Raw genomic sequence first — 22187 nt, forward strand, 5'->3', positions numbered from 1 at the left:
TTCACGTAATGGCACATGTAACATGCAACCGTGGCATTCCTTAGTCAGCCATGCAAGTTTTCCTGTCCCGGTGCTTCCATTCTTGTTTATAATTATATGGACAAATTATAAACATGTATTATAAACATACACCCATGGATTAAAAAGAGTTAGGGAAAGTGAATTGTTATTAGGGATGAGGTTTGGGTTTGCTGCTACCTGTCAGGGAACCAAGAAACCAGACAGAAACATAAAGTGCAGGTTAAAAAATAAAAGAAGTTTATTGAAAATAACAATAAACAAAATGGCAAAAAACAATGGAGAAAGTCCAGGACATCATCTGTGCCAAGCCAGAGGTCTGATTCCAAAGTGGGTAGTAAGCCAAACCAGGTCAGGGAACACTGAGAGCAGGATGAATGGAAACAATAGCTAGAGTCAGGAACCAGGAGATCAGTCAGCCAGAGCCAGGGTCATATATAGAGAAAAGGAACAACAGCAGAGCACTTGGTATATCTAAACACATGCAAGGGTCGAATTAGATTACTGTGGATTGCAGTGTAGTGGGATAAATATTGGTGTGTACCCCTGTTTACAGTTCAGAGACCCAATAGTACTTTTTAGGACTACCTTTTTGTGTGCATCAACAACAGCTGTAGTTGCTGTTTAGCTGCTGCCCGCTCCCCCGAGCAGTTTTTAAAATTTTGCTTTATTGGGGGGTGGGGTTAGTTTTTTATGTTTATCCATTTATTTTTATTTCCTGCTAGGTTAAACCGGCAAAGCTGCACTTAGTTTGCAGTACACATTTAACCCCCTATTGTCATAGCTGCCATTACATTTAGGCTATCCCATTTATTAAACACAAATGTTACGCAGGCCTAAAGTGAAAAGAAGACGTTCTACAAGCAGAGGTGGTAGGGGGCAAGCAAATTCCGCATGACAAAGTGGTGGTTGGGCCCCACCATATAGAGACAGGGCATGTTAGCCTTTTCTATCTCAGAGTGCTCGTGCTCTACAGCCACAGCAAGTGCAGTAAGTAGATGAGTGGCTCGCAAATCCTTCTCTTGCTCCTCCTCCCACGCACAGAGCAGCTAGTTGTTTGCTAATGTACTCTCTCCTTCCTCCTCCTCCGCTAATCCCACCATAGCCCACAAACTGGCAATCATTACAATGAACCAGTCTTGGATAACCATTGACTACAAAACCCCTGATGCTACAGACTAAACTTTTAATTGTCACCCAACCTTCCCCCCCCCCAAAAAAAATAATACTTGCGACTGTTAAAACCTGATACCTCTTATGGCCTATTAGGGCCTGTTCACATGAGTTTCAGGTCCGCATCAGGTGCGGATCTGCAGACGCGGTGCTATGTGTTTTTGCCGAGTTATTGCCGCATTTTTGATGCGTTCCAGTTAGAGTTCCAGTTGCTGGAGTGGGGCTGTCAGTATGTTATTTATACTGCATACAGTATAGTATGCAGTATTTTTCTGTCATAACCTGAACGGACTGTGCAATTGAGAACTATAGCCCATAAAACACATAGGGATACATTGGGATGCATTTTTAGTGCAGGAGCGTACGGATCAGGTCAGCACAGAAAACGGACGTTGTGTGAACAGGCCCTTAAAGTGCAGCACTGAAAAAGTGCCACACAATGTTTCCACAGCTGAACCTAATGTTTACAAATATTCCACATTTGCACTCGGGTCCTCTTACTTAAAAGCATTAGCTAGCTCTACTTGCCTTTTAAGAATACTAGATATATGTTCAGATATCCTATCTTTTATTCTCTGCGTGGTCTCCCCTACATATAATAAATCATATGGATATTGGATATATAAGACCATATAGTCTGAATTATACATATATTAATCTTGAATATTATAAGATGCTTGTCCACTGATGGTATATCTTATCTCCCTGGATAACATTATCATTGTGCACATTCAAGGCATGGAAGAGTACCCTTCCTTCTCTCACCTTCTGTCTATTCAGCTTAGCTGAACCAATATCTGATTTTACCAGTATATCTTTAATAGTGGAGGCCCACTTATAAGAGATCAATGGATTTGAACGAAATTTGGGAACATAGGAGAGATTATCAGATAAAATCTATTTTGTATAATCCTTTCAAATTAGGGTACAATGAGTCAAAATGGGTCAAAAAAGTAATACAGCCTCCCTGTTCTTTCCTCTTGAACTTCTTATTGTCCCTCAACTCTAATATAGTTAAAGTGATACTGAACTCAGGAGTTAAATCTTTAAAATGCAATCAAGTACCTTAACTATTAACAAAAAGGTATCTTATACAGTTGTAGTACACTGAGTTCTTTTGCATCATGGGTCAAAAATAAATAGAAAACAAGGTTATCATCACACAAGTGGGAGGAGTGATGCATCGAATCAATCAGGTGGGCGTCCAGGCATACACAACCAGGCTCATCCCAAATCTAGGATATATGTTGTAAGGGAGCTTATGAAAAAGTTGAAAGATTGGTTGGCATATAGCTTTCTCTACTGCCCACCCTGACTCACCACAAACTGAATGGACACTCGGGGTGAATGAAAGATGCACATGATGATATAAACCTATATTTCAACCAATCTTAGTAAGACCTCATCTGGAATATGCAGTTCAGTTTTGGGCACCAGTTCACAAAAAGGATATTGTGAGAGAGGTGATTAAGGGGGGACATGATCACCATGTATAAATACATAAATGGTCCATATAGTGAGCTTGGCGCCAAATTATTCACTTTAAGGTCACTGCAAAGAACAAGGGGGCACTCTCTAGGTTTAAACTTTGCATAAGGAAAGGATTCTTCACAGTTAGAGCTGTGAAAATGTGGAATAGACTCCCCAGGAGCTAGTTCTAGCTAGCTCAGTTAATTGTTTAAAAAAACATCTGGATGTATTCCTAAATGCACACAATATTACTGGATATTGTGTACTTATAGGTATATTAAGCATCAGAGATTGTTGATCCAAGGAGTATATGATTGCCTAATGGGATCAACGATGGACTTTGTAACTATGTAACAATCTTGGCGGTTTTTCCAACTAAGACTACTGCTTACAGCCATGTGTGGCCCAACTGACTCCTACATTGATAGCCTATACTTTTTCATAAGCTCCCTTAGAACATATATCCTTTATTGGGGATGAGCCTGGTTGAGTATGCCTGGACGCCCACCTGATAGATTCGATGCATCGCTCCTCCCACTTGTGTGATGATGTAACCTTGTATTCTATTTATTTTTGAGCCATGATGTAATAGAAATATGTGAACTACAACGGCATGCCCATAAGCTCCTGAAGAAGCCGTGGTAGAACACGTAGAGCAAGAGTTGTGCACCTCCCCATGGAAATACTATTGCATAGAAACTACTAGGTTAACTATCTATCATATATCAGATGAAGAGGTGCAGGTTCATGATAGGCATACAAGCTCAATGTTTTGCAAATAAGACTATATATGTTGATGATTTTAGCTTTATTATACAATATTTACCTACAATGTACACAATAAAATATATTTTTTGTTTATAAATCGAAGTGGTCCTGGTGGTGCCTAAAAAGTCAGTTTGCTGTTCTTCCCCACCCCGGCTAGTTAACTGACTAAAGACATTTACCAATAGTTCTTTTGACAACATTTATATATGAACTCATTGTCGCTTTTATTTTTTTTTCTGCCGAACATTAAAATGGAAAATAGATCAGCCCTTAGATAACTGGAAGTAATGTGATAGTACCTTCTAGGAAAGTGGTTTACTCTTTTCAGGTATGTAAGGAGCAAGCATAGTTGGGTTATACATATTTCATGTATGCAGACTTTTATTGGAACTTCAGCCAAAACATTTTAGGGAGGTGTTAGAATGTCAGGTTTTATTGCTCTCTGGCCTTGTTGGGTAGATTTTATTTCCTCACTTCATGTTATGGACACATTTTCACCTATATAGGAAGTGTGGGGAAATTTCTCTACCAGAGAAAAAACAACTAACAGTCTATTCACTAAAGGGTTAAGAGTTTGGAGAAGGCAGGAGAAGTGAATCTAGGACAACATAGCTGAACTGCAAAGTGAGGTGAATTGGAGAATTGTTTTCGGAATTTAGCTATGTTGTCCTAGATTGTTCACTTCTCCTGCCTTCTCCAAGCTCTTCACCCTTTTGTGAATAGACCTCTAAAACTATACAAACACTAATCCTCGCTTTCTCTACTTCTTGATTAATCTTTGAAATCACCTGGTAACCACAGTCCAACCTATACTCATTTTTCCTGAAAGAAAGAGAAGAATACAAAAAACTCTTGAAATAAACAGAAAACAGATAAATAACAACACAGACAATAATACTTAAAATTACTTTATCTCACTTAAACTCTTTATTCAAATTAAAATGCAAATCAACCTGCTTTACTGCATAGTAACTTTGAATGTACTGTTTGTTGACTCCAATAACTGTGTCAGAGTTGTTTGTGTCCAGTCATTCCTTAAAAGTTGTTTAAGAATTTATTTTAATAAAATATTCAAACAGCTGGCAGATGTTTTTCACCTGACTTTGGTGTTCTGATATTATCTGTCCCATTTGTTTTCAGCGTAAATATGTTTGGTATCAAGTGTGTGATAACTTTCTATTTTATTACTAATTTCTGGTTATAAAAAAGAATGTACCAGTGTTTTCTGGTCTGATGTTAATGCAAGGTATGTTATTTAAATTTGAGCAACCAATTATTTGGTATCAACCATTTTAATATACTATCCTGCAAAAACAATTCTTCACTACAATGTATAACAAATTTAGAGCCTCACATTGATGCAATTCTTGTTTTACAATCATAATATGTTCATAATATGTTGCTCTGGCCAGATATGCTCCCAGACTGTCAAGAAATGGTAAAACCAAGCATTGTTAAGCTACGTATTGTTCTAGCTAGCAGGTTTAGCCTTGTAAATCATTACTCTGCAGGCTGCTGTTTTCTGTGATCCTGATCTGGGAGATCCAGCTTGACAATTTTAAGCTACTGTTTCCTCACTCTTCATAACTGGGGCCACATTTTAAAGCATTTCTGCCTAGTTTTATGTTCATCTGTTTAACATCTGCTGACTTGTGTTGTCCTGATGATTAGTTTGGCAGTAGAATTTTATTTCTGTTGCTCTCATTTTGCCCTTAGTCCCTGTCCTCCTTCCAACATAGATTTAAGTTTTTGTCAGTCCGCCCCTTTCAACACACTGTTAAGAATTCCTTTTGAGTTATTTTGTAATGCATATTTAGTACTTATATTTGTTAAGTCTGTAAAGCATGGCAAACTTTTGGTAAAATAAAAATTACATTTTATAACACATTATTGATATAGTAATATACTATGTTTTATTATATAGAGAGTTATTCAGCCATAAGCACAAGCAAAAAGTGCTATCATAGTTGGAGAGTACTGTATAGGTAAGATACAATGTACTGTATATCTAGGGAATAATGATTTGTTTACTCAGATTTGGAAATTACAGGTATTACTTGTCACAAAAGAAACTTTATACTTTAAATGGCTATGTACTTTTCACTGTGAAGTTGAAAGATATTGGGTATTATCTTTTTAATCGCATAGTAAGAAGGATATCCGGGAACAGCAATGGATAACTGATTTTGCACTGTTGTGTTGTAGTGCAAGGTTATTATTTGTATTCTTACTGGAGCGTTGACTTATTCATTGAGCTTACATCTTCTATACATACCTAATGGTAAATCTGGGAAAATGTTTCTGATGAAAAGAGTAACAAAAATAGAAAAAAAATTTATTGTGTGTTGCACCTGCCTACTCTTTCTTGAATTCCTTTGTGCATGTGTTATAATGATAATAATTATTAGAAATAGTAGTATTGATGATAGAAGTCTTATTCATGGCATTATACTGGTAGAATCCCTTTGGCAAAATGTAAGAATATATGTGTTTGTTACTTCCTGTAATGGCAATATTAATAATTCCTAAATAGGCTACTGCTTATTTTCATTTTTTTTGTTTCCATAAATTAAAATTGCAGTTAATAAATTAGTTGCACAGGTTTTTTATTGTTGTACCCATTCCACACTTACCTTAAACCATATTTGAGTCAGTGGAACTGGTATTATCTGCCAAAACATTTCTCAAATTACCACTTCAACAAATTTAAAACTATGTATTTGTGACTACTAGGTTGAAGCCCGAGAGAATATTATTAAAACACTTGAAGGATGTGATCTTGGGAACTCTGAAAAGTGTGTCCGGGTTAACTCTGTGACCAGTGGCCTTGCAGAAGAAGATCTGGAAGTCATTTTGCAGTCAAGAGTTTTGCCCTCCTGTATCATGCTCCCCAAGGTGGAGTCTGCTGAAGAGATAAATTGGGTGAGTTCCACAGCCCCTTCATTCAGTTGTCTGCTATATCTTCTAATCTAGCAAACCCCAGCAGTAAACAATGAGTCTGATTTACTAAAGGATTTGAGAATGTTCTCACATTAAATGTATACAGGTTTACTTCAATTATCAAATCATGTTAAAAGAAAATCCCTGTTTACTTTTTTTCTTCTGCATGATTGGATAATTATATTGTGTGAATATTCATTTCATTGTGTGAGCATTCTCAAATCCTTTAGTACATGGGACTCATGATCTCATTACAGTTGTGCTTTTTGTTTTGTTTTTTGTTTTTTTAACATATCCAATGGAAATAATTAAGGATCTAAATATAAATACAAAGTAAGGGAGGGGCTTCTTGGTGCTCTCAGCGATTGGTGCCAAGAGGGTACAATAGAGATGTAAAATCAAAAGTCATTAACCGAATAACACATTTTGTCTTCTAGCTTAGACACCAGTTTATTGTTCACTATAATACATGTATTGTATAATAATAAGGTGCCAAAATATTAGTTTACAGGGACATAAGGTTATTAAATCAGTATATGCAAGCTAGTTATGATACGCTCATGGAGGGCCATGGCATGCTACAATACCATCATAAAATATTTACTGAGATAATATATTTATTTATCTCATGTGCTTCATGTTAACATATTTACATTACAATCTCATGATAAAATGAATATTGTTCATAAAAACTGAATAATGCAGTAATATGGATTTTATTATGAAGTTCCTTAAAGTACATTTTCCAGGGACAAATTTCAGAACGTCATACCAAGAAATTAGCAAGTAACAAGTGGCTAATGTATAAACCCTACTTGAAGTTATACTACATTAGGCATAAAGACACCTCTTTAATTGTACTACAAAAATTGTTTTTGGTAATACCAAAATGTGTTTTGCTAAAGAATTTCTCCAGTGGCTTAAATATCCTCGCAGTCTTCAAAACAGTCTGTATTATGTTCTGTATCTAAATTTATGAATATTCCATCATTGTGTTCTTCAATGTACACTCTCACCAATATTACCTAAGCAGTACTCAGAATGTTATCTTTAAATCCACTTACCTGGTTGCCCCACTGTGTTTCCATTTTAAATTATTTTATACATTTGACATATTAATATATATTTACCTAATCATCTTTTTTTCATGTTCATTCACACACATACTGTATTGTTAAAGGGCCAGTCTCCCTAAAACTTATCTTTCAGAGTTGGGCCATGTAATATTTTTTTTATGTCTCCGAGGGACCCCTGGGGCAAGCCCTCTATGTTTTAGGTTCCCAGGCCTGCAAATCTGCCTTAGACATTACAAGGGAGTACCACTCTACTGGGTTTTTGAATTTATTTATTGCAACATGGGAAATAGGAAAACCAACTTTCTGAGGTAGTTGGAGTCAGGAACTGTGGAGTCCACAAGTGAAAAAGAAGCTGTTGGGCAACTCTGCTTTAAGGTGGACTTACCCTTAGATAAAACGTAAAACAGTCATGCACTTAAACGTTAAGACCTGGTATTTTGACTTAACATAAATTGCCCCTGCAACTATGTTAAAAGAAACCCACTGAGAAAATGGCTGATTGACCAAGAACACATATGTAGATAAGTAATTATCACTTTATGTGCATGCATGTTCCAGGTCAGTGGCATAGAAACTATTGAATGCTGGTATCTAGAAGGATGTCAGTAATAGCAGTTCCATTTCTCTCAGTAAAGGTTTCCTTCAAAAAGGGACAGAAACAAAATATGTATCACTTAATATCAGAGGTCTACAGCTGCACAGAGGACATGGTTATAAGTAGGGATGTTCACATACCAGTTCAGATACCAGTGCCAATACTTGGCATTTTCCCGAGATCTACCAGGATCACAGCAGTTGCAGCTTCACAGTGACGCTACACCACTGTCCTAAAATCATTAGTCTGTATTGTTTTAGAAAAACTGAAGTCTAGTCTTGAAGCTGGAAAAGTATCTGCACTTGTGCTGAGTACGGTGCTTGATATCTGAACATCCCTAGATATAAGTGAACCTGATATGGGATAAATGTATAACTTGAATGTGTAGAAAATAATTTTGCTTTATTATTACCAGCCATGTTGCTGTATATGAATGTATCCATGAATTTATTTGGACTAAGCTTACCTACAACTTGACTGCTGTTGTTTTGGTTAGCTAGAAAGTAGAAAGCCCCTCCTTTTTAATTGTCTCTATATAATGATGTCTTAATTGTACTAAATTATATAGCACTAATACTTTATTACAGAGAACATTACACCTGTCCCTGAAAGAGCCCTGTTACAGTCATCTGTGCATACACATGGAGCATAGCCATGGATGCCAGCATTTTAAGAAGGATAAACACAGACCCTGGTAGTCATATTAGAATGTACATCCCAAAGTTATAGTAATAAACAAACCAATGCAATAAATTCTGTACATTCGAAAAAGGTCTGTTTAGCCCAAAATGTCACCTGTTCATGTACAAATGTTTTAGAAAACTGTATGTTGCATTATTTTTAATATTGAATGCCGATAACAGTTGAGCTTTTATCAAAATACAATGCCAACGCATTGGACACTAGACAGAGTGCACTGGGCGCTGGTTTTACACACATAAGCAAACGTTTTTCTGAAATCTGAATCTGAATCTGAAATAATAATATGATGGGGAGCCTTAATTGCATGGATTTGCAAATATAAGCCATCCAGTGCTTTGGAGGAGTTTCTTCTGAATCAACAGACAGATTTTGTTCACAGTGTCTTCGCGCATGGAAACTATAGCATTTATTTGCATGGATGAAATGATATAGCATTTGATTAAAAAAATTATATATAAAGCCTCATTTGTTTCATTTTTAATGTATGAGGATAAGTGCAGTCATTTCATAGATCCACCTATTGCTGTGTGTACTGATGCAGAGCTACTAAGCAACTGAAAATGTCCACATGCATTTATTGTAGAGTAGGCATTTCCCCATGTGTCAAATGCTGTACAAGCAAGTAAAGCAAAGTAAACCCATCACACATGCATAAATAGTGCATCTTTAGGCATTTACTACGTAGTAGAATATAGTCATTTTCAATCACCTCTAATAACTGGTCAGGATTCCACTATTATGTCACCTCTTATAGAGCCACCTATATAAAGCCCATCATGTTAAGCAGTGTATCTCTAGAACAAACACAGCTGGCCACTAGCTTAGGTGACATGTATTATACAGCAAATTTAACATTTTGACAGCTTGTCAGCAGCTAAGGAACTAGAAATCCCAGCAAAGTCCATAAGCAGCAGGTTGTCTACTGCATTATAGCGTGTGCATGGAGGAAAGCAAATCTAACATCCCTTTTACAGAAATCTGTCACATATGAGGAAAGAGCACAGTTTTGTAGAAATAATTTTTACCTTTTAAATCCATGCTGCCATTTCAGAATAATCAGCAGTGGGAAATCATCAGTTTTGTCACTTCTTATTTAAATTTCACTTTTGTGGAAATTTACATAGGAGCAGCATGTAGTCTTGACGCTGCTCTCTGTCTGAGTGTTAAAGATAATTATTCAACATGGGCACATCCAGTGTGATTTTGGTAACAAGTGTTATTTCTGTGTGACAATTATTAGCATTGCCCTTTTGAATTAAATAAAAAATGTTTAGTCAGCTTTCCTTTGGCACACTTAAAAAATGTATATCTGCTAATCACTGGTAAAATAATGTTATATTTAACATATTTGCTATATTGTACAGTACATTATATCAAGAATTACCGACCAGTTATTCATTTTCATTATCACAGCTACTCAATTAATGGAAAGTCAGTTCAAGACCTTGTAATATGTCTTCATAGAGTAACTTCATACATCAATATAGTCTAGAGAACACATCAACATATGAGACAAAATGGCTATAAAGAAAAAAAAAAGGGACAGGGTCACTTTTCAGGGCACCTGGGAGAGCAAACAGGAAGCTTTTAACTAGTGTTTTTAATTAGCACCGATATTATTTCCTGAACTGTTCTCTGCTTCTTCTTTTTTTAATTGCTGACAGGTGTGTTTGTGTTTCATGACTGCGTTTTCAGCCAATAAAATCCTGGAAATGTTAAGTGGCATGTCAAATGTCTTTACAAAATGTGTAAATAATCTAATTGCACAAAAGAAATTATAAATAGCAAATTAATTGTGCCATGTCATTTTTATGATGCCATATAAAGAATGTAAAGCACTCCTATTTACCTTTTGGCACATTACATTTAAATATAGCGCACATTACAGGTATCTTCTATATAGGTGGAGCATTACCCGAATGGCTACATTGAGAAATTAATAAGGGACCCACTTAGCCATTAACTTAAGCAAGGGAGGTTTTCATAACATGCAAACTTAAAAAGAAAATAATTTATTTTGGGGTTTACTTAATAGAACAAGTTAAGTAAAAAATTGCTCTGTCTTCAAGCTTAACATATTTTTTCATCTTCTGGTACTGTTGTCTATATTTGGTTAGCCCTGTAAACATACAATGTTAGTTTTGGTTTAAGCAACAGATATCTGTTATACAAAATATTCCCTTTAAAAGAAAGAAATCGTAGTAAAAAATACTTGTATTCCTGTCTTTTCCTTCCAAATCCAAACAGATAAATATTGCCATTTTCAAGTGATGTTTCAGTGGGTCATAAGCCTGCATATGCCACATTGCAATGTTTAATATGTGCAGACATTGGACATATTACCTCTGTTTTTAATGTGTCTTAATATTTTAATATTTTATAGTGTTACATATAACATTCAACTTAATTTTATTTCTCTAGCCTTGAATTATATTTTGCAGGTCACAGCATTGTGTCTGAGTTCAGCAGAATAAGAGCCTGCTGTGTTTTACATTTGTCACTAGCCAATCGCCTGCAATGTGAACTAGTGGTTTGCTAATCTGTTAGTGATGCCAGATTTTCCAGAAGGCAATGTAGTTTTTTTGTGCTTTTGTTAGTAAATTATTTGCATTGGCTTGGTCTTTATGTTATTGGTTAGTTCACAACATATAGAACCAATCCTAATAAGTTTATATCTGAATGACATAGTATAATATGACAGTCCGGACTGTAAACAGCATTATGATTTAGTGCTTTGAGACATGGTACATGAGAAAAGGCTGCTTAAACACTGACAATTATTATTATCAACCAAACGTTTGATGAAAATATAAAGCCCAAATAATAAGCTTAATAAAACAATTGACCTTTTTCTTAGAAATTCCTTTTTTTATTACTTCAAAATATGTCAACTACATTATGTAGCAGAGAGCCAAAGAAGTCTTTCATGATGACTTAAAAAATGAGAGAATGAGGAGGTTAAGGGATTTGTGTTATGTATATAACAAATACAGCGAGGGTTTGTTTTTTGCTGTGTTAAAATAGAATATAGTTATAAGGGTATTATTAATTTTGATAAACAAACATATCCCATATTTTTTGCACTCTCTGTGACAAGCTAGAGCTTTTTTTCCTCCAGTGCAAGTGTGAATATAAACAGTATATTACTCTAGTAGAATATATATTTTCCATAGCTGTAACCACCTTTCACTTCACCTTTACAGTATTTACTATATAATGTGTTGCAAATTCTATTGCAGATTGCATTTCTTGGTATCTTCTAAAAGCATTCTACAAATTACTTTATGTATTTTAGCATTAATTCTGTAAGCATCGTCATTATCCCACTGGGGAACATTAATTGCCATTTCCCAGAGGTGCATGATTTCTGAATGTATTCATACAGGTTCCAGAAATGATGTATACTGACCCCTGCACTAAATACCATGGCCAATTCATGTAGCTATGTGTGTTGGGGTTTTAATCATTCTTGGTGGCCACTGAAAGTGAGAATTGTGCTCCACTAAGCAATGCAGAGGAAGTAATGCTAATTAAAATCAAGGATTAAAAAAAATATATCCAGAGGGCCAAAATTCTATCACCAGTACTGGAAACCAAAGGCTTCTGGAATACCTTCTATCTTTAAGTTTATTAAGGCTTATCCCAAGCTATTAAATGTTTTTACACCAACACTAGTATAAAGTTTGTTTTGATCATACACAGCATACAATTTATCTGACTATACATTTGCAGCTGTAATTTTTTTTGTTAACATGGCAGAACAGATTAAAACACCTTACATCCAGGCCCTCTAACAGTATATTGTCTGCACTACATTTTAACCACTATCCTGTCATTTTACTTTCGTAACATTGCCCTCAGCAATTAGCTAGTCAAATTAAGAACATGCCATATATACTGTACATAGATACAATAGAGCTGCTCAAAAGAGCTTAGAGGACTTGCTTTACAGCTATTAAAAACTATCACATGGGGGTTACTTACTAACTCAGTGGAGAAACTCCCAGACTACATTTGCTAGACTTTTCACCTGAGCAGAGTTTTGCTACGGTTGCTTATGTTCCAAAGCCGTGTTCTGCCAGCTACCTCCGAGCTTCAGTGTGCCTTGCAATGGCTTTCATTCATCTTCTTTCAGTTAGGGGTTAAGGAATTAATTTAATATATCTAAAAATCAGCCGCCCCTTCTAAGCTTTTCCTCCTCACCCCTTCCAAGCCAGGGAAACACATTCCCCTCCTTTCTCGTGGTTAACCTTTATGTCCAAGATAATTTTAGCAAAGAAAATTTAAAAAAAATCAGCTTTGGGTGCCTGCCTCCTCCTCACCACACTCTCCCCTTTCTCTTTCTGCCACTCAATTCACTGAAAAGCCTTTCATCTAAAGAATGTGTTACACATTTTAACACCTTTTTTAAACTAATTCTTTTTTTTATTGAAGTGAAGAGATTTTTTTTCTTATTACACCAGACATCCTTTTTTTTTATTCTCTCATTTTTATTTATGCGAAGCATAAAACCTGGAAGCTGATGCACAACTGAAAGATGGGCTTACTTGTTTTCTTTTGTGCTACAATCCCTTGCTTTCCTTTTGTCCTAAGTATGGGTACTTGTTTGACTGGCATGGCTTATTGGAGAATAACAAGCGTAACTCTACCTCTTTTGTCATGGGACAATTCTCCCACAAATCTTGAACAGTGGGCATTCTTCCTCGCACACTATTGGGTGTGCACTGGAATTGAAAGAAGTGCTGAAGGCTGCTACTTCATCCCCTCCCCAATCTCTTTGTGTTTTTTTTTCCCTTCTATCACCCCCTCCCCAACACCTCCTCACTTTGCCTGGCCGGAAACATTTAATTGTCCCCTTTTTGCAGAGAAAAAAAAAATATTAATTGAAAGGTGCCCTGAAGCTCACCTTTTAAGTTTTATCACTAAGTAAATATTATGTGTCAGGGAAGCACGAGTTAAATTCTTTGAAAGGTGGAAAAGCTAATGTAACATTTTAGATGTTCTCTTCTGTAAGCTGCTCTCATATTTCCAGGTGGTATGATAATGTATGTTGTACAGGCTTAAAATCAGCAGGGAGGAGACCATTTTCTTCTGTGCTAAGACCTTCTACCATAGAACAAAAGTCCCAAGCCTCAATATAACATGTGCTGTGTTTATCAGTTATGTCGACTGAGGGGGAAAAAATTGTCATTATTGCAGCAACGTTGTGCGGTATTTAATGTTGCAGTTTGCATTGTTTTCTTTTCTAAGTTTGAATTATTCATTTTTTTCCAGTGTGTGTTCTTTAATTAGCACATATTTTAGAGGATGGATATTTTACGTATTTCAGAGATGTGATGTTTTGATTTGGTGAATGAGGGGAGGGTTCAAGTGATGGAGAAGGGGGGCTGTGGGGAAAAAGCTAAAAGGGGAAGAACTAACACCTCTAATCCAGCTTCTGGTAAATAGGCTGCCAGCTTTTAGAATGAGTTTCCTTTCTATTAGTCAGAATATTATGCTAAGCCTTAAGCATTAGTTTTTTATGTTGCCATAGCAGCCCTGTTCCTGCAGGGTTGTGACCTGTGATGATTACAGTACAAAGCTTATAGGGTCTTGAAACCCCCTTTGAAGATGAAAAGTCTTTGATGGTTTATATTTATGCAAATCTCTTAGATATGATTTACCCAACTGAGATTGAATAGAGAGATGATTAAAATTCTCAGTTCCTTTGATATCCATCAATGGCAGAATATTTCTTGAAAAAAATGAATTGGACAAACCTGTCATTTTTGCTGTTTTTTTCATAAAGAACTTTATTGTACCTGTTAGAAATTTTCTTATCTTCCAGTAAATAGTAAGATTCCCATAGATGATGCATGTGACTTGCTTTATATATTTATTTATGTTGGCCATTGAGAATTTTCTCCAGACTTGGTGCTGTGTACTGTGATAAATTATTATTATTTAAAGAATAAATAATGTGAAGAAGCTTTACTTCCAGCAGCTGAAATAGCCTAATAAAATGTATTATTATTTTATTTATTTGAAGTGTTACTAAAGGTAGGCTATCGTTTATGCAGAAACCTAGAAAACGTGGAGATATGGAAAATAAACATGTATATAATGTAATAAGATGTCTTGCACACAATATTGCTAAACTTTCTCCATCCATGCCTCTGTACAAAAACAGTATCAGTAAGGATAGGGATGCTGGAAGGACAGCATCCCTATCCTTACTGATACTGTTTTCTATACTTTAATTGCAGATATTCAATTCCTATATCTGAAAAACACTAAATATACCACTTGGTAGATTCTATGCATGACTATATCTAGCATGACACCTTGATCTTTTCTATGACTTCAAGCATTGCCATAATAAAAACTACATGAAAGGTACCTGCATTCTGTTGCATTATGTGTGCATTCTTGATAGTTGCTAATTTGCAGAAAGTGTGTATGATCCTTAAGTGGACCTGACCTTAAAAAGTAAAGATTTGCTATGTTATTGGGAACTTTAAGAAATGTTAATTGTGCCTTAACAGTACACTGAAAAATTGACCTTGTCTTCAGTTCCTCTGAAAATACAGCATTGTATTTCCTGGTGTGTGTGTGTGGGTGGCTATGCACACCTTTATCTTGGCCTCATATCTGTATATCTGCAATGTGAGATCTAAGACAACTACTGCCTCTGACTTTTAATCTCAGGAGATTTGTTAATGTCACTACTGTGCTGCTCACTGCAATCACACTCCTCACTGTTTGTGCGAGGCTCTAACATGAGGACGCAAAACCCTGTCTCTACCAAGATGGCCACCTCCGCACAAAGACACAGTGGGAAACATGGCATTGTAAGTCCGTAATAAGGAAACGATCAGCTGCATAGAGACCACAGGCAATACCGGTGGCTAGCCCTTTGCCCTCTGCCTGCTTTTTTGGTTATAACTTTCACAGTTCAGTTCCTGTTTAAAGTAAACCTTGACTGTTAAAGAAATTATGACTGCCATTGCAAACCTTTTCAGAAAACAGTAGTTTCCTGGCTGTTATGCTGACCCACTGTCTTTAAATAGCAATGCACCTGGAATTGGACAGGAAAATCATAAAAAGTTGGAATTCCTTATCTGTATACTTGGTCCAGATCAATAGCTCAAATCATTGAAGCCAGAAGTTCAGCATGACAGCCAGGCAACTAGCATTTACAGAATGAGAAATTAGTAATGGCAGCCTTCGTCTTTCACTTGGGAAAGGTCTACTTTAACTCCAAGGTATCTGCAATCTGTATATTTGCCCCCACATGGAGCAGACCTTATTTCTACGAGACTTTAACTCTTGTTTAATACAGCCATGAGTTGCTGTGCACAAAATGTTGGCAGGGCACATTTTGAACTGCTTCGCCCAGCCAGTGCAGACTTATGTACCATAATTTGTGTTTCGTAGTAGCTGCCATATCAACTGCAATTAAATCCCAACTCTAGCCAAAACATGTTCTTGTGTTTTGGATATAGCAAGGGTTAGAGTCTCTATCAAATGTCATTGCTTCCTGTGTGAAGACAGGAAGTGATGGGTAATCTCCCAATAGACACACAAACAAATTAAACACATTTTTATAGAGTGCGGAAGGATTAGAACAGCTGACCATGTTTTATTGCTGTCTGTACCTTCTTATCCGGGTGTCGGCCATGCCCTCTAATTCTTGTAGGGGCTTTACAGGGACAGGTAGTGAGGGGAAATCTCCTCATTGGGATTACAGACAGAAAGAAACGCCTAAAAGAAATGTGAGCTCTATATCCAAAATGTAAAAAAAACAATAAAAACCTTGCTTCAGTTAGGCTTTTAAGATAGATAGATCAGCCAATGCTTCTATTCCCATAGACACCAAAGAAGAAATGTGTTAAGTTCTTGAGATAAAAACAATGCCATGTTTAGAATTAAAACGAAGAGGTTAAATGTCATGGATAACATTTGAAATTGTAAACACATATTAAAAAAAGAGTTTATTAATATTTTCATATATACAATGCATGCCCTCTCCTATAATAATAATAATAATATTAATAAAAAATGAAACTTACTTTGAAACAGGAAGTTGTTTTACAATATTTTCAGGTCAACTACCACAAGGCAAAACTGGCAAGAGTTCTTGTCACCAAGTAATAAGTTATCTCCAGGCTTGAAGGCAGTAAAGAATACAAGCATTGTAGTTAGCCTTTACTGTGATTTGCCAACACCCATTTATTGTAATTCAAAGTACATGATATTACAGCAAGCTTTTCTTTTTTTTTTTCTTGTAATGTAGTTACCAAACTGCTTCTCTTTTTCTAGGACCATAACTAACATCTTCATTGGTAGAAATTAGTAAATGAATAAATTGCTTGTTATTTCAGTTCACAGAAAAGTTTCTACACCACTTAAAAGGTAGAAAGCTGGCACAGCCAATTTACTTGGTCACCTTTGTGGAAACTGCCATAGGACTGCTCAACTTCAAGGTAAGTGTACTAGAGAAAACATACAGTTACCAGTACGAGATAAATTCTGATTGCTTGCAGTGAGTTACGGCACAACACCTTTAAGGCTGATTTCCATTTTGGTATGTTTCTTTACCTGATGGGATTTCCATTGGAATCCGCAAAAACACATCAAAGTGCATGTCAACATGCATTGCCATGCATGCTTACACTCATTCCAATGTACTTTGTATTGCACATCAATGCGTGTCATAACACACATCAACAACCATTCACTTGTTTGCTGAATATAACGGTACATTTTGCATTACATTTTTTATAACCATCATCATGGGCCAAAATAGTTTGCAAATAGTTTAGAGCAGTATATTCCATATATCAGCATGTTAGTGTTTGGAGGTGCACACCAAGTGCACTTCTTATGTTTTTACAAGTTCAATGTTATGAGGAATTAACCCAAATTCACCTACATTCAACATATTTTGATACCTCACTAAGGTCATTTTAAAGTGGGACAACTATAGAATCACATACTGCAGAATTCTGGACACATTTTTGGCTACTTTCTGCTTATGTAGCACCTCTCAGCAGATATGTTAATCTTGCAATGTGCTCAGTAGCAAATAGTGTAAAGTGCCAAAAAATGTAGAGTTACACAATTTTCCTACCTATTATTTTATGTGTCTAATTGTGCTAAACTGTTCCTATGTTTTGTAATACAATTAACATTTTTATTATTGAGCGTGGCTGGTGTTTAGGAACTTTTCAGCATTCATCTTGATGTTTTAATACAAGTAAAACTTGGCCCTTCCTGTACATTCTAGGGCTGTATAAGTTTCTATTTTTATTTAGAGAAGTACACTCAAAAAGAGGATGCAGATTTGCATCAGTTAAAGGAGTTCATCTTTGAGTTGTATTTGCTCATAGGCTGGAACCATTGAAGTGAATTAGGACTGCAAAATAAAAGTAAACACACTATGAAGTATAACATAGCAACCACCTCACTAAGTGTTAAACCATAGTGCTGTGTACAAGCCCTAAAGCTCTGCTGACACCTACTAAACTAATAATACTCCAGACACAAAGTCTCCCCCTCTTGAAGCTCATTTTAATAGTTTGACTTGAGCACTGAGGTTTGCTTTACCAGTGCATTAACCTCACATTTGTATCTTTCCTCCACTAGGTAATAGATCACATCAAATTATATTTTCAGGGCATGTAAGCCATCAGCACAGTCCACCCAGGTCTCCCCATATTGAGCCTGTCATGACACAGTGCTTGTAAGCATCTGAAAAATACAGCAATGCTAACATTGCAAAGTTAGAGTGCAAAAGAGTGTTCCTGTTTCCTGAGATAATGAGAGCTTCTTACATTCTGAGGTTCTGCTATAATTTATAGTTAAACCTTCTAATCTGTTGCATCACTGGCACATACTAGGCCACACTATGGTCTATAGACATGAGACAATCATTGCCCAGTTCCAACCAATAATAATCAGATTGGGAAGTGGTCACACGTCTATACATAAGTTGCAACTTCTGCAGACAAACCTTGGGTAAAACTGATTTTAAGATAATATACAGGTATATTAAGCATCAGAGATTGATGAACCAGGGAATTGACCATCCGATTGGCTTATGGGATCAGAAAGGATTTTTTTTTCCCCTGTTGAAGCAAATTGAACCATGCTTTATAGGGGGGGTTTTTTTTGCCTTCCTCTGGATCAACAGTGGGTAATTGTGGGCATAGCGTTCTGTTTAGGCTTTTCTTCTTTTTTTTTCTCTCATACCTCTATAGGTTGAACTTGATGGACATGTGTCTTTTTTCAACCTGACTAACTACATCTTTGGAACTGGATTTTCATGGACATAATTGTATTCCTGAGATGAGGCCAATTCCAGAGATCGTGGCATAAACATCCACTCTCCACTTGTTAATAGAAAGATGTTTCTTTTAATAAAATAAAAATCATGTCTATAGGGGGGTTTTTTTTGCCTTCCTCTGGATCAACAGTGGGTAATTGTGGGCATAGCGTTCTGTTTAGGCTTTTCTTCTTTTTTTTTCTCTCATACCTCTATAGGTTGAACTTGATGGACATGTGTCTTTTTTCAACCTGACTAACTACATCTTTGGAACTGGATTTTCATGGACATAATTGTATTCCTGAGATGAGGCCAATTCCAGAGATCGTGGCATAAACATCCACTCTCCACTTGTTAATAGAAAGATGTTTCTTTTAATAAAATAAAAATCATGTCTATTGCTACCCTAATATTGGACCACTCATAAATGTATATTTGTAGAGATCTGAAACTCTTAACTAAAATAATTATGATAGTGCAGCCCTACACTTCAGTGACATCATGTGAGGAGAGTTGTCCAGCTGTAGGGTCCCCATAGAGACTTTCCAGTCTCCTGTCTGAGCTCAGTATTGATACGAGACACTCATAAAGCTTGTTGTCAGGATTACATAAAAGAAAGCTAAAGACTTTGCTTACTAATTGTTTTACCCCCATCTAGTAGCCTGAAACAGAGTTTATTGGTTATGTTAGACCTGAGCATAGACAAGCAGCCTATGTTAGGGTCTTCAAGGCTCACCATGAGTTGATATTTATTTACAGGGAAAGTCAAGGGAGCAGGACAGCCATCAGGGGGGTACGGCCGATACTCATGTAAGGGGCCCGGGCAGCCTGGGGGGCCCGCCCGGGTCCCTTATATGACTATCGGCCGACGGTGAAGGGCGAGGAGGCGGAGGCCTGGCCCTAGCAGCACAGGGCCCCAGCATTGCCGCTCCAGCGGCTTTGAGACAAGCTAGGGCCCCATCAGCAACGCTGCTCGTCTGATGTCGGACTGGCCGGAAGTGACGTCACTTCTGGCCGGTCCGGCGGCAGACGGGGCCATATGTGCAGGTAAGAGGAGCTAAGGAGGGAGGGGAGGGATGCAGCCCTGACCAGCCCGCCTGAGACCCCTTCAGAGCCCACCATAGACAGTCTCAGATGGGCTGTGCAGCATCTATGGTGGGCTCTGCAGGGTCACTCTCAGGTGGGTCCTGTGTCGAGCGCGTCACTAAGCCCTACGCCCAACACGTCACTAAGCCCTGCGTCCAGTGCGTCACTAAGCCCTGCGTCCAGTGCGTCACTAAGCCCTGCATCCAGCAGCGTGGGGGGGCGCGGCCTAAAGCCGTGTAAGGGGCCCCAAAATTTCTGATGGCTGCCCTGCAATGGAGGACATATACTGTGTCCTCCGGTGACCCAAAACTCAGTATATAGTGGAGGGCCGTTCTACAGCCGGGACTGATCCACACAATACTGTTGAGATCCACCCCGCACGCTGATTGATAGCAGGCACTGCCTATCTGGAGGCAGAGCCAGCTGTGCCCCTTACCTCCCCATCCGTCCCTCCAGTCAGCGCTGGAGAAACGGAGAGGGGAGGGGGAATCCCTGCACGGAGCGGTGACCAGTGGTCACCAATCTCTGAAGGAAGAGGATCAGGAAATCGGCGAACACTTACCACCAATAGCTGACTTCCTGATCAATAGAGCCGACTTGGGAGAGCTTCAGTTTCACAGGTTGGCTTGAATTATAGGGATGAGTGTTTTTCACTCACCCCATAAGTCGCCTTTAAACAGACTGCCCAAAGCAGTGCAGGTTTGATCCACATCTTTTCCATTTTCCAGACAGTTGGATCACATTTTGCACCAGTGGTGGTTATCACTCCTTCAATATGTTCTCTCATTTTTAAAAGGGGCTTTTTAGCTTGGTTTACATTCTGGTCTATTACTTTTAGACATAGATGGGAACCAGTGAATACCAGGTTTGCTTTATATTTGACTTAGAAATTTTTAGCTGCATAAGGTTTGTACACCTGGTCAGTTTTAAAACGAGATGCAGTTTTTTTTTCAGTCTGAAGCAGGAAAAAATGACACTAGTATTGTTTAGGTGACATTTTTCAATATTGAGGATACTGATGTGTCAAAAAAAATCACTCTTTTCATTTTTCTTTAAGAATGGGATTAGAATCAGCATGTTTGAATACTGTTAGACCTGACTGAGCCATCCATACTTGGTATCATCTTTATCTTAAAATGGAACTATGGCCAGGCTTTTGGAAATTCGCATATTCACTTAGGTGTTTACATATTCTTAACAAGCAGTAAATTGGTTTTCATAAAAAGCGCACCTCTGTAGCTACAAGCACTGTGGAAGAGTTTATCCACTTAATTCAAAGTTCATAGCCAAAGCATTGAGGTCATTTACGCAGAATCTCGGCTCACCCTGCTACCCCTCCCAGAGCACCTGCTCTATGTTTACATTGGAGATTCTGTAGTGTTTTTGTGTTATTGAAACAGCACTATGGTCTTGTATATAAAATGTGTCTAAATGTATCAGACATCTATGTGTGCTTCCAAAACCATAATATACTGTAAATATTCTGGAAAACAAATGTCCCAGAAAAACGAGAGAACATTTCTTCTGAACTTGGAATTCAAAAATACTTCTGCCAGAATCTATTCATGTTCCTCCTTCACCACTGAGAAGGCATTCAGACATGCTTAGCAGACACACGTGTTTCAGTGAGTTGCTGCGCGGCACTGGTATGGGAACTGTAACTGCAAAGAAAGTTGTCTGTCTGAGCAGTTTGTAGCGAGGTTTATCAAGATCTTGCCGCAGTTAAATAACTGAAAGTTTGATCAGTTGAAAATTTACTTGAATGCTCTAAATCACATCTGCTAGTATCAAGCATGTCATGTACAGCATGTTAAGATGATTTGACAAGCATGTCATGTACAGCATGTTAAGATGATCTGACAACTAAAGAAGGAGGAGAGGTGACAATATGGTTAGTCCATGAAAGGTGTGAGCTCTTTTATACCTCCTCTCATATTAGAGGTACCATTGGGGTTAATAAACTAAAGTATCAGCCGCTCACTTCACAAACCCCAGACATAAGGTTTTTTTGCATATCTACATTGGTCCAGCTCAGCCCAATGTAAGTGTGCAT

The 22187-nt window shown here is 37.4% G+C and overlaps 1 protein-coding gene across 1 annotated transcript in view; it reads left to right on the forward strand.

The window, feature by feature from the left end:
* Positions 1–22187, forward strand: part of CLYBL (citrate lyase beta like) — a 248978-nt gene that overhangs the window by 173981 nt on the left and 52810 nt on the right. Inside the window, exons 3-4 of the mRNA XM_018576609.1 lie at positions 6163–6351; positions 17106–17207. Of these exons, the coding sequence (XP_018432111.1) occupies positions 6163–6351; positions 17106–17207 (291 nt within the window). The remainder of the gene's footprint in view (positions 1–6162; positions 6352–17105; positions 17208–22187) is intronic.

This window comes from Nanorana parkeri, unplaced genomic scaffold, assembly GCF_000935625.1.
Source record: "Nanorana parkeri isolate BGI_ZX_2015 unplaced genomic scaffold, ASM93562v1 scaffold71, whole genome shotgun sequence".
NCBI classification, from domain to species: Eukaryota; Metazoa; Chordata; class Amphibia; order Anura; family Dicroglossidae; genus Nanorana; species Nanorana parkeri.